This window comes from Diabrotica virgifera, chromosome 5, assembly GCF_917563875.1.
Source record: "Diabrotica virgifera virgifera chromosome 5, PGI_DIABVI_V3a".
Lineage (NCBI taxonomy): Eukaryota > Metazoa > Arthropoda > Insecta > Coleoptera > Chrysomelidae > Diabrotica > Diabrotica virgifera.
Window position 1 is genome coordinate 35,240,918 of NC_065447.1, and position 12,459 is coordinate 35,253,376.

Below are 12,459 nucleotides of genomic sequence, written 5' to 3' on the forward strand. Positions count from 1 at the left end.
ATTATAATTTTCTTAAAAAAATTGTACATTAATTTGTTTATAAAGGTTTCAAGCAAACTTGAGCTATAAACATTTATACTTTTATTAACAATAATGATAAAACAACTCAAAAGGAACAATTTGAGCTTACGAAAATGTTCGTAAGTTTATTTTTGGCTAAGATGTCGATATTTTAATGGCGCGCTATGAGGCGCAAGATTGGCTCACAGTCAAGTAAGTATGTATTCTTCGACGCTTTATCGATCGTACCTCGGCTTCTACGCATGAAAATGAGCCAATATGTGATATCCATATAGAGTTGCACAAGTTTGACTTGAATGTTTGAACTTGACTTGAGTTTGACTTAATTTCAAGTCAAACTCAAGTCAATCCTTCTGACAAATATTTCAAGTCAAGTCAAACTGGTCAATCGTACAGGTTTGAAAATTCAAACTGTTTGTCAAACTAGTTTGAAAGAGTTTGAAAAATAATTTATTTAGTAACTTTTTTGTCGAGATAGACATGTTAGTTGCCAATTAAGATAAGAAAATTAATAATACAATGAGTGCCACATAAAAGTCAAAATTTTCAAAGTGTTCTAATTTAAAACTTTTAAATGTAGATATTTATTTTTTCGAATCCTGAGAAAACTAATAAGTATTTTTACGCAGAAAATTTAAACGCAGAATGAAAGATTGCGTTATTACCGAGGGCCGAAAATCTCTTATAATAAATAAGAAGTTTGTTTTGAATGAAATATTTGCAATTAATAACAACACTAAATTTTTCTTTTTATGTTCACCAATGTAACTTATTAAAATAAACATTATAGAAATTTACAGGGATGTTCGTCCCTCAGAAATAATGTAATCTTTCATGCTGCGTTTATTTTTTTTTAATTCTTATTAGTTTTCTCAGGATTTGAAAAAAATTAATACATTTAAAAAACATTGAACATTTTGATAAGCGACATGTTACGCCTATGGCCTTAAGGGTTACAATAAAATAAGACTTTTTGGGTTTTTCAATGGACAGCTCAAAATAAAATTATTTGGAATTTTTATGACTTTCTTTTATTAAAAAAGGCATTTATTTATCTTAGGGCCAGTTCGAAAAAACATGTGGTACCAAGCTGCTAGTTCACTCGAAAATATGTACCACAATACAAAAGTTTGTATTGCTGTATATTCGTTGGTATTTCTTTAAAATTCAAAACTAACCATAGGGTTATTAGACCTGGATCCCGCGTACCAAAAAAAAAGTTGATTAATAGCAAGCTGAAAATTTATTAATAGCTTAAAGGTGTTTAGTCGGACAAACTTTGATGTACGGGAACACTGGAACAGGGGAAGTTTTAATTGTGGAACAGTTTAAAAATTTGGAACGTGAGATTACGAAAACGTCCCATGTATTTTGTCGGTCAGAACATCCAATTGATTTGTTACCCTTTCATTAAACCCTCATGCAGAAATCAGACTGCTATTACGAACCAACATGATTCCTGTCATTTGACATGTTCTTCGTGTTCCACTCATTAAAATGCCCAGTTGGTGATAAACACCAGTCTGATTTTTGCATGAGTTTAATGAAATGGTAACAAATCAATTGGAAGTTCTGTCCGGCAAAATACATGGAACGTTTACGTAGTCTGACGTTCCAAATTTTTAACCTTTTCCACAATTAAAACTTCTTCTGTTCCAGTGTTCCCATACATCAAAGTTTGTCTGACTAGACACCGTTAAGCTATTAACGAATTTTCAGCTTGCTATTAATCAACCTTTTTTTGGTGCGCGGGATCCACGTCTATATGGTTTTATATCTACAATTTAAATTTTTTTCGGATACAGGCTACAAATGTTGGGTTTAAATTTTAAAAAAATTAATGTATAAAATGCATTAAGCTTTCTTAATAATTATTCTAACTGGCGCGTTTATTGGGTTTTATTTGTCTGTCTGCGGTTTAAATATCGTATCAGCCAATGCATTTCTATGTTTATTGAAATTTGTCAAAAGAAATTTTTTGGACCTTGTTGGGAGGGGGGGGGGGGGGAAATTTCCCCTAATAAATTCGTAGGCAATCTCATTTCAAATTGAAAATAAACACGTTGCGTAATATTCAAACTTTTCAAACTGTTTGAATATGTTTGAATCCAAGTCAAACCTAAAGATATAGAAATCAAGTCAAATCAAACTTTTTTATATAATAAGTTTGATTTTCAAGTCAAGTCAAGTTTGTTGAGTAAAATCAAACTAGTTTGACTTGATGCATCTCTATATCCATATAAAAATGGATCGAGTTCTTTTGCAGCATCATCATTGCATATAAAACGAGCATTTATGATGTGGCGGCATACACACAATTGACGGGCTTTGATGATGCTGCAAAAGAACTAGATCCACTTTATATGGATATCATATAGATAATTACACTCTGAAGCCTCAAAAAGTTTTAGTTTTACTGCCTACAAGAACAGACTTGTACCACCATGTAACTGTTAAAATTTCGCTAAGAACTTATGCAGATGTAAAAAAGCTGATATTCCCTGTATATCTCTATGCAGATTTGCAGATGCATGAAAAAAATGTTTGTAAAAATAGTATTAATAAATAATATCAACTTACTTTTTAGTTATACTTCTGAAATATTAGTTTTTAATGTTTTTTCTCATTTAGTGCAAAAAATAGAAGACAATGTAAATAGAATGAAAGGTGATACGAGGTACATTATGAAGATTTAATTATAAGAATTATATGATAAAATTTTATAAGGATCTTCAAAAATGAAAAATGAAGATAGCGTATGTATACATAGAAATTATAATTTGCATCGAGAAGTTAGCGCGTGAACCTTTACGCGGTGAGCCGATCTTGCGCCTCATAGCGCGCGCCATTAAAATATCGACATCTTGGCCAAAAATAAACTTATGAACATTTTCATAACCTCAAATTGTTCCTTTTGAGTTTTTCTATCATTATTGTTCATTAAGGTATAAATGTTTATAGCTCAAATTTGCTTGAAACCCTTGTAAACTGTAACTTCAAACGGGTATAACTTTAAAACAAATTAAGATGCAGTAATTTAACAAACTTTGTTTGGAAGCCTGTTAATTAAGCTTTAAAACGACACCTTCTAAGATTTATTTGCATGCGTAGAAGCCGAGTTACGATCGATAAAGCTTCGAAAAATACTTATTATGCAATTTGCAATTTGCATTGTGCACTAATTTTACAATATCTTGAGTTCTAATTATTAGATTTAAGTTTAGTAAACGGTTTTTTCTTCGTTTTTTATTAAGGAACAAATTTTATTTGAAACATTTTTTTATCTCTTTTAGTTTATGAGCCAGAGCCTTATAAACAATTTATAAACAATTAAATTGTTTATAACAATTTTTTGACCCCTCGGATCGAAATCCCCCTTCGAAATTCGTAATCAGCAGCCAAAAATCCTAAGAAACCGTTGAGTTTGTCCATCAGAATTGAATATGACACGGTGACCCCGCTGGCGCCTATACTATTAGTGAAATTATTCCGATTCGATTGTTTTGCACCAACTTACTCAAAAAGAGGTCCTTATAACATATCCACAGGGTGCCGGGCGGTGCCGTGGTCGAAAAATTGTTTAAACAATTTTTTTAAACAAATTCAGAAAAATAATTTTTTCATTTCGAACAAAATTTTTTTAGATAAATTGGCTTATTCTGAGCAAAAAAGGTCTCCTGTCATTTTTTTCTAAAATTGATCGTTGTCGAGTTATATTCGATTAAAAATGCGAAAATGGCCATATAACTCGACAACAATCAATTTTAGAGAAAAATCACAAGAGACCTTTTTTGCTCAGAATAACCCAAATTATCTAAAAAAAATCGTTCGCAATAAAAAAAATATTTTTGTGAATTTGTTTAAAAAAAATTGTTTAAACAATTTTTCGACCACGGCACCGCCCGGCACCCTGTGGATATGTTATAAGGACCTCGTTTTGAGTAAGTTTCTGTAAAAAAATGGAATCGGAATAATTTCACTAACGGGGGCGACGGATACATCCTGGACTATAGAGCTAATTGTTAATAATTAAAAATAACAGCTTTGTAATAAAATAATGACAAAGATCTCTTCAGGACCTTAAAGAAGGGGTTTGAAACTTGATTTGTTCACTTTTTGAATTTCATAATAATAATGTTTACTCGAGTTATTAAGCCTTAAAAATGGCTTTTTTCGCATTTTTCAAATTTTTAATCGCATATAACTCGACAACAATCAATTTTAGAAAAAAATGACAAGAGACCTTTTTTGCTCAGAATACGCCAATTTATCTAAAAGAATTTTGTTCGAAATGATAAAAATACTTTTGAATTTGTTTAAAAAAATTATTTAAACAATTTTTCGACCGCGGCACCGCCCGGCACCCTGTGGATATGTTATAAGGACCTCTTTTTGAGTAAGTTTGTGCAAAAAAATCGAATCGGAATAATTTCGCCAGCGGGGGCGACGATACTGTCCGGTCTATAAGGAGAAAGATGAGATTAGGAGAGGTACGAAACAAATTGAAGAGTGTGTTGAGTATAACAAACCATTCACGATGATATTCGTTGACTCCAAATAAGCTTCTGATACCGTTTAGTTGTCGGTAGTATTTAAAGCATACAAGGTCGAAAAGATACGATAAGTCGATAAAACATATAAACAACGCAACAGCATCTGTTAAACCCTATGCCTTTATGGATGAATATTTGATTGAGCGAATAATTTTTGCCAGGTCGACATCATCTTCTCATAAATTATTCACGGCGTCTCTGGAATATGGAGTTTAATCAATCAGATTGGGCTAAAAGGGGATGAATGTTGATGGTACATACTTAAGGCATTTGCATTTTGCAGATGATATTGTTATTACATCCGAGAGATTAAACGAAGATTGTAATTAAAAAAATAAAACAGATAATAGAACAAGTAGACCTGAACGTAAACTTTCAATAATAAAAATACCTTACTAATTTAGCACCAAGTGATGTTATGGGAATAGGTGGCAATGAAGTACATCAGGTTTTTATCTATTTGGGATATGAAATTAGGGTGGGGACAGATACTCAAACCTGTGAGATTCAGCGCGTTATAGATTTGATAACATGTGACATAGTCGAAAAGGAACGCTAGCAATTTGCTTAAAGAAAGAACTTTAGAACCAATGCATACTTCCGGAAATAACACACATTAAGAGTAACCCAAAGAGTAATGAACAGAATAATACAAGGGATAACAAGAAGATTTGATTTGATACCAAGTATGACCGTGAGAGTACCAACTGAAACATCAGATGCCATAGAAAACATTGCACAAGCCCAATGGAGATGAGCTGTTGATATAGCATGTTTAAATAATAACAGTTGGACCAAAAGGCTCTTAGGAAGGATACCCAGAGAAAACAAGAGATACCGAGGTAGACCACCAAAAAGACGGATGGGCACCGAACGAAAAATTTGATGCAGAAAGCACAGGATAGATTTCAGTAGAATAATATAGAGGATATTTATGTCCAAGAGTGGATTCACGAGATTGACGGATGATGATGGTGATGTATGTTAGCAATTCCTCTCTCTCTCTCTCTCTCTCTCTCTCTAGTTCCATCCCTCCATGTGAAGCAGGCGCGGATCCAAGGGAGGGGCAATGGGGTCAATTGCCCCCTCCTTGAGACCTCGCCTGGTTTCTACTGACACTTTTTTCAAGAAAGAGATAATTACGATTGAAAATAAATAGGGAGTTTTGTATCCCGTTGATAACTGAATAACTGAAACACAAATACGCAGAATTCCTTGGAATCGAAAATTAATTTGCGATACTAGAAAGGAACTATTTTAATATAAAAAGTTGTATTGATATTTATACAGACACTTAGCATAAATCTATCTATAAGGAGATACCATTTACAGTAAAAATTCTTTGTTATATTCACTTCCTCAACACCAATTTTGAAATCCGTTCAAGTGTCATGTATAAGGAATTGTTATGGAGTTACGAGGGAAGTTATTTCTTTTTTTTTTCATGCTTCCGCTAAACGAAGTTTTTTATTGAAAAATTCTTAAAACTCTAATTTATCTAACCTATGTGATACACATTAGGTAGAAACGCACAACGCTTCATTGCATTTCGAAAAGAAGTTTGTGAAGATTGTCGACGTTTTAGAAAGCATCAGTACATGGAATGCTAACATTTCGAGTCCTAAAACTAATTTATTGTTAAATAGCTTTAGGACTCCTAAATAATTGGTCCTAAATTGTTAGGGCCACCATTCATTATCGTGTTAAAGTTCATCAATAACATTTTCTCCTTCACAATTTTACTAAAAAGCTTATTGCAAAAAGAATCATTAGATTTAATTTCTGCTAAAAACGTGATCGGTGATTTCCTTAAAACATTACAAAACAAAAGAAACAGTGCTCAGATTGAATTTTCAAAAATTTGGGAAGACGTACAACTATTGGCCAACAAGCTACAACTATCCACTGCAAAACCACGTATTTCGAATCGTCAAACGAAACGAAAATGTTTACTTCATTGCCCCCTCCTTGCAAGGTTGCTGGATCCGCCGTTGATGTGAAGTAATAGGCGCTTATGCGTTTCTTGGCCAAAAGTGTAGATTGCTGACTGGCCGGGTCAACGCATGTTCACAATCTAATATTCTCTTATTATAATAATTATACAAATAATTAATTAAAAAAAATAAATACTTACAAGAGTTCCATTTTCCAACTGAAACTTAAAATCCCTTCTGTCTTTAATTTCATTCGATACCTGTGTTAAGTTTAGGTCACTGACTGTATTACGGGATTCTAAGTTATTTAAGAACGTAATATTTTCCAGCTTCCAGTCATTACACACGAACTGTGTACTTTCCGAGTTAATTTTTAAAGTCCTCTTCTTCCAGTCGTCTAGCTTGACACCGTTAATGAAACCGTCAACTTCTAAATCCTTTTCTGCTACACATTTCGAATTAAAGTGGTAACTTGCGGTCAAGATTTGATCGGTATTAGTGGTTACCATTTTTGAGGTTTCTTGGTTATTAAGTTTTGAAATTTGTAGGTTTTTATGGATTAATATTAAATCAAATATGGTAGTAGGAGATATTTCTTGATCGGTATCCAACTGAAATAAGAAATTAAAACAAATAAAACACTGAGAATCAAAGGTTTCATTTGAATTTTTCTATTACATACAGGTAAAAAAGGAAATGAAGCACCTAATCAGATGTGCTCGAGAAATAACAAATAACCCAAGGGTTGTACAACTGACAGAAACTTCTTAAGGGGGTAGGCGCAAAATCTTGGCCCAATGCTATTTAAATGCATTCACTTATTTCGAATCCTCAGAAAACTAATACCTAAAGATTTTTGAAAAATTTAAACGCAGAATGAAAGATTACATTATTACCGAGGGCCGAAAGTCCCTGAAAACTTCTATAACGTTTATTTTAAGTTACAGGGGTAAAAAAAGAAAATTTAGTGTGATTTTTAATTTCAAATATCTCATTCAAAAGAAACTTTTTGTTTATTCTAAGGCACTTTCGGTCATTGGTAATAATGTAATCTTTCATTATGCGTTTAAATTTTTCAAAAATATGTTTTAGAAATGTATTAACATTCTCAATATCTTTGCAACACGAAAATGCAGCAGCTGCATAATACTATGGTCAAATCTTAGAGTGCAGGAAGAGTCTATACCGGTCTCGGGGGTTGTTTCCCCCTCATCAGTAGTCCCATATCCTCCTCTCTCAGATTATTCCACGTATCACACTTTGGGCCTTTCCGAATTGCAAAGAAAGAAATGTCACGGATGAACTAGGGCCATCTACCGAAAAACAAAGTAAGTTATCAATCGAAGTAGCACAGAAAACGACAATAAATATCGTCTCCATACCACCAGATTGACCACAGGTGGAATACTTTCTTTGGTTACACCTCCTGAGATTTTCAAAATTTATAAATCTTACAGGCCGAGGAAATTAAGATGAAAGAATTTTAAATAATTCACAACTCATCTGCTCAGCGTGGTAAAAGCTCCAACAAGAAAGATTCCTAAAATCTCAGGAGGTGTAACCAAAAAAAGTATTCCACCTGTTGTCAATATGGTGGTATGGAGACGATATTTATTGTCGTTTTCTGTACTTCTTCGATTGATAACTTACTTTGTTTTTCGGTAGATGGCCCTAGTTCATCCGTGACATTTCTTTCTTTGCAATTCGGAAAGGCCCAAAGTGTGGTACGTGGAAGAATCTGAGAGAGGAGGATATGGGACTACTGATGAGAGGGAAACAACCCCCGAAACCGGTATAGACTCTTCTTGCACTCTCAGATTTGACCATAGTATTATGCAGCTGCTGCATTTTCGTGTTGCAAAGAAATTGAGAATGTTATACATTTTTAATTCATTTACTCTTTTGTTTGAGTATTAAGGAATCTTTCTTGTTGGAGCTTTTACCACGCTGAGCAGACGAGTTGTGAATTATTTAAAATTCTCTCATCTTAACTTCCTCGGCATCCTGTATGATTTATAAGTTTTGAAAATCTCAGGAGGTGTAACCAAAGAAAGTATTCCTCCTGTTGTCAATCTGGTGGTATGGAGACGATATTTATTGTAGTTTTCTGTGCTACTTCGATTGATAACTTACTTTGTTTTTCGGTAGATGGCCCTAGTTCATCCGTGACATTTCTTTCTTTGCAATTCGAAAAGGCCCAAAGTGTGGTACGTGGAAGAATCTGAGAGAGGAGGATATGGGACTACTGATGAGGGGGAAACAACCCCCGAAACCGGTATAGACTCTTCTTGCACTCTCAGATTTGACCATAGTATTATTCAGCTGCTGCATTTTCGTGTTGCAAAGAAATTGAGAATGTTATACATTTGTAATTCATTTACTCTTTTGTTTGAGTATTAAGGAAGCTTTCTTGTTGGAGCTTTTACCACGCTGAGCAGACGAGTTGTGAATTATTTAAAATTCTCTCATCTTAATTTCCTCGGCATCCTGTATGATTTATAAATTTTGAAAATCTCAGGAGGTGTAACCAAAAAAAGTAATCCACCTGTTGTCAATCTGTGTGGTATGGAGACGATATTTATTGTCGTTTTCTGTGTTACTTCGATTGATAACTTACTTTGTTTTTCGGTAGATGGCCCTAGTTCATCCGTGACATTTCTTTCTTTGCAATTCGGAAAGGCCCAAAGTGTGGTACGTGGAAGAATCTGAGAGAGGAGGATATGGGACTACTGATGAGGGGGAAACAACCCCCGAAACCGGTATAGACTCTTCTTGCACTCTCAGATTTGACCATAGTATTATGCAGCTGCTGCATTTTCGTGTTGCAAAGAAATTCAGAATGTTATACATTTTTAATTCATTTACTCTTTTGTTTGAGTATTAAGGAATCTTTCTTGTTGGAGCTTTTACCACGCTGAGCAGATGAGTTGTGAATTATTTAAAATTACGATAATTATTGTCGTTTTCTATGCTACTTCGATTGATAACTTACTTTAATATTTTTTAGTTTTATCAGGATTCGAAAAAAAAAATAAATGCATTTAAATTGCATTGGACCAAGATTTTACGCCTACCCCCTTAAGGCGCGATACTCAATTTTGAGCGTAGGCTACTTCTCTGTGTTGTGTACAAGTTAGACTACACGGCAGAAGATGATTACGTTTAATACCTTTTTTTTGATGCCAAAGATCGACCAACCTTCAGATTATCAGCCTGGAGGGGGAATATAATCTCGAACTATTTTCGACCGGTAACAGAGACTTTAATACCTATGTTTTATCCCACTTAGTGGAATTTTTAAAAGGTTAACTGAAATAATTTTTCTATCAACCTGAATAAATACCTGGGGTGGATAACACCTAATACCATAAACTCCAACAGATTTGTTAGTAGTGTGTTAAGCATAGTCCAGAAAACATACCAAGATGATATCGCAAAAAATACATTACTGGCTAATCAAAAATAGCGAAAAATTGTACCAGAGTTTTCTTGAAACTGACAATCAAGAAATAGCAGATGAACTACTTCTGGATGATGCTACTAAAAGCCAAAATTGTACCGAAACAGTGGAAAACCTTAACCTCCAGACATCAAGCAGTCAAGTACGGTCATTATTAAGAAAACTACAATCTGGTGTCCTTAGAAAATTCCAAAAGGTAGTCGTAAAGCCAGATGCCTTAGCGCCATATAGTAAAAACACCCTGGCTCCAAAGAGAGAAACCACACACAATTACGTGAAGAAAAAACTGAAAACTGAAAACTGAAAACCGCAAACTGAAAACTGAAGACAAATCAGAGAAGGCAACAAAAGCCAGAGACAACATTCACCCTAGATGCCTGATAAATTGTGGCAAGTATACAAAAGTTTGGCTGTCTTGATTTTTCACAGACATCATGCAAACTGCCAATATTCCAAAATAACTAAAACGCTCCAAAAACATGTAGACTTACTAAAGTCCAGCAAACTTACCGACAACTCAAAAAGCTTCAGAGCAATTGCGCTTCTGTCTGTTACCTACAAACTGCGAGACAGGCTTACGTATCAGAACCCATAGATAGGTGATCCCATCACCTGCCTGTTAGATAGGTGATCCCATCTAACAGGCAGGTTTTCAACTGGAACAAAGTTGTGCAGACCAGGTAATGTCCAGGTATTGATCTCACTGCGGCTAATGATAAAATATGGAGAAAGGGCCTTATATTCAAAATTTTCCGTACGATACCCTGTAAACTAATTGCACTCTTAATTAGTATAATGCTCTCAACGATCCAGTGATTCAACTAGTAATGGGGAATAATATCAGCTCCCCAAAGAAACTTAATAATGGTCTACCGCAAGGATCACAGCTCTCTCCAATAGTATTTTTTAATCTTCCATAGAAAATATGATTTTCAAACTGTTCATAAACTCAATAGCAATTACAAAACTATGGTCATCATTAGTTTTTTCAAATTAAGGATCATTGGAGAAGTCAGTGAAATCAAAAAATGCTCCAGGTGGCTCTATCAAAGACACGACGTTGGCACCCAATTATCTCTCATAATTGAGTGTCCTCGATTACTGCTACTAAACCAGAACGACAAAGCACTGATGTGGTCAAACGTGACCAGACATCTCGTAACGCGACAATTCGTAACCGGACAAGTGGTAACGGACAACTCGTAACCGCGACAGTTTGTAACAGCGACACTTCGTAACGGCGACAGTTCGTAACTATACAAATTCGTAACGGACAATTCGTAACGTCAAAATTGAATTATTCTGTTTATTTTTGTTAACATGGAAACTAACTGTTATTACAGTTATAATTGAAATTATGTTTATCAATTTAACGAATCAGTACCGGGATCTTCTAACTAGTCTCTACTGTAGAGTTTTCTGAATAATAATTGTACGAAATTTAATATGGCAAATAAACTTACGTATGGTGTTAGTTAGCGTGGAAAACGGACTCCTATATACCCAAATTTCGAGTTTGTTCAAAATCGTGTAACGGAATATGGAATTGTGCATTGGAAGTATCGGAATAGTTATAATTACAAAACTGTGCATACAAATGGTGACTATATCATTAAATGCAATGAATGACATTTACATATTGTAGAATTTTTGGCAGCAGATGCAAGAAAGATGGTAAGTGAAATGAAATCAAATATGAAAAAATAAACAGAATAATTCAATTTGAACGTTACGAATTGTCCGTTACGAATTTGTATAGTTACGAACTGTCGCCGTTACGAAGTGTCGCCTTTACGAACTGTCGCTGTTACGAATTGTCCGTTACCATTTGTCCGGTTACGAACTGTCGCGTTACGAGATGTCATGGAACCGTGGTCCAATACAGTCAGTCAGTTAGATAAAAGTTGCATAAAACAGGAAAAACGAACACGAAGTAATAAACACAATAAAAATAAGAAAGTTACAATATCTGGGACACGTAATGAAGGGATAGCGATATGAAAATACTGATAATACTGAAAAAGATAAGAGGAGGAAGGAGTATAGGAAGAATAGGCCGGGCCGAAAAAGGGCAAAAAAAATTTTTTTGGGAAATTTTAAACGGGCTAGTAAAAAAAAGTTGTGTATGGTAGTCCTAATACTGTGTACCAAACATAGGCCGAATTAAAATATTTTTGACCGGGCCCCCGGGGGCCTAAAAAAATTATTTTTTTTTGCTTTATTTTTGGGGCGGGCTAGTGTTCAAAATATTAATATCGATGCTACTATCTCGTTAAGAAATTTTCATTATGATTTAAAAAATTTAACCAGCGCCCAGGACTAAAAATATAAAAGAGGGGTAAACAATTCATATTTATTTACTATTTTTGCGCTGGGAACTGTGCAGCTCTTTGCTTGAATCAATATTCGGCACGAAAGGTTGTTACATTGAACTATTATGGACATATTTAACATTATTTTGTATATTATTATTTATTTAACCCAGAACTCA

The 12,459-nt window shown here is 34.2% G+C and overlaps 1 protein-coding gene across 2 annotated transcripts in view; it reads right to left on the reverse strand.

Annotated features, from left to right (window-relative positions):
• The window catches only part of LOC126885674 (uncharacterized), a 228,615-nt gene that overhangs the window by 13,949 nt on the left and 202,207 nt on the right, over positions 1–12,459 (reverse strand). For both annotated transcript variants that reach the window (XM_050652369.1, XM_050652368.1), the window contains exon 20: positions 6,709–7,119. In XM_050652369.1, the coding sequence (XP_050508326.1) occupies positions 6,709–7,119 (411 nt within the window). The remainder of the gene's footprint in view (positions 1–6,708; positions 7,120–12,459) is intronic.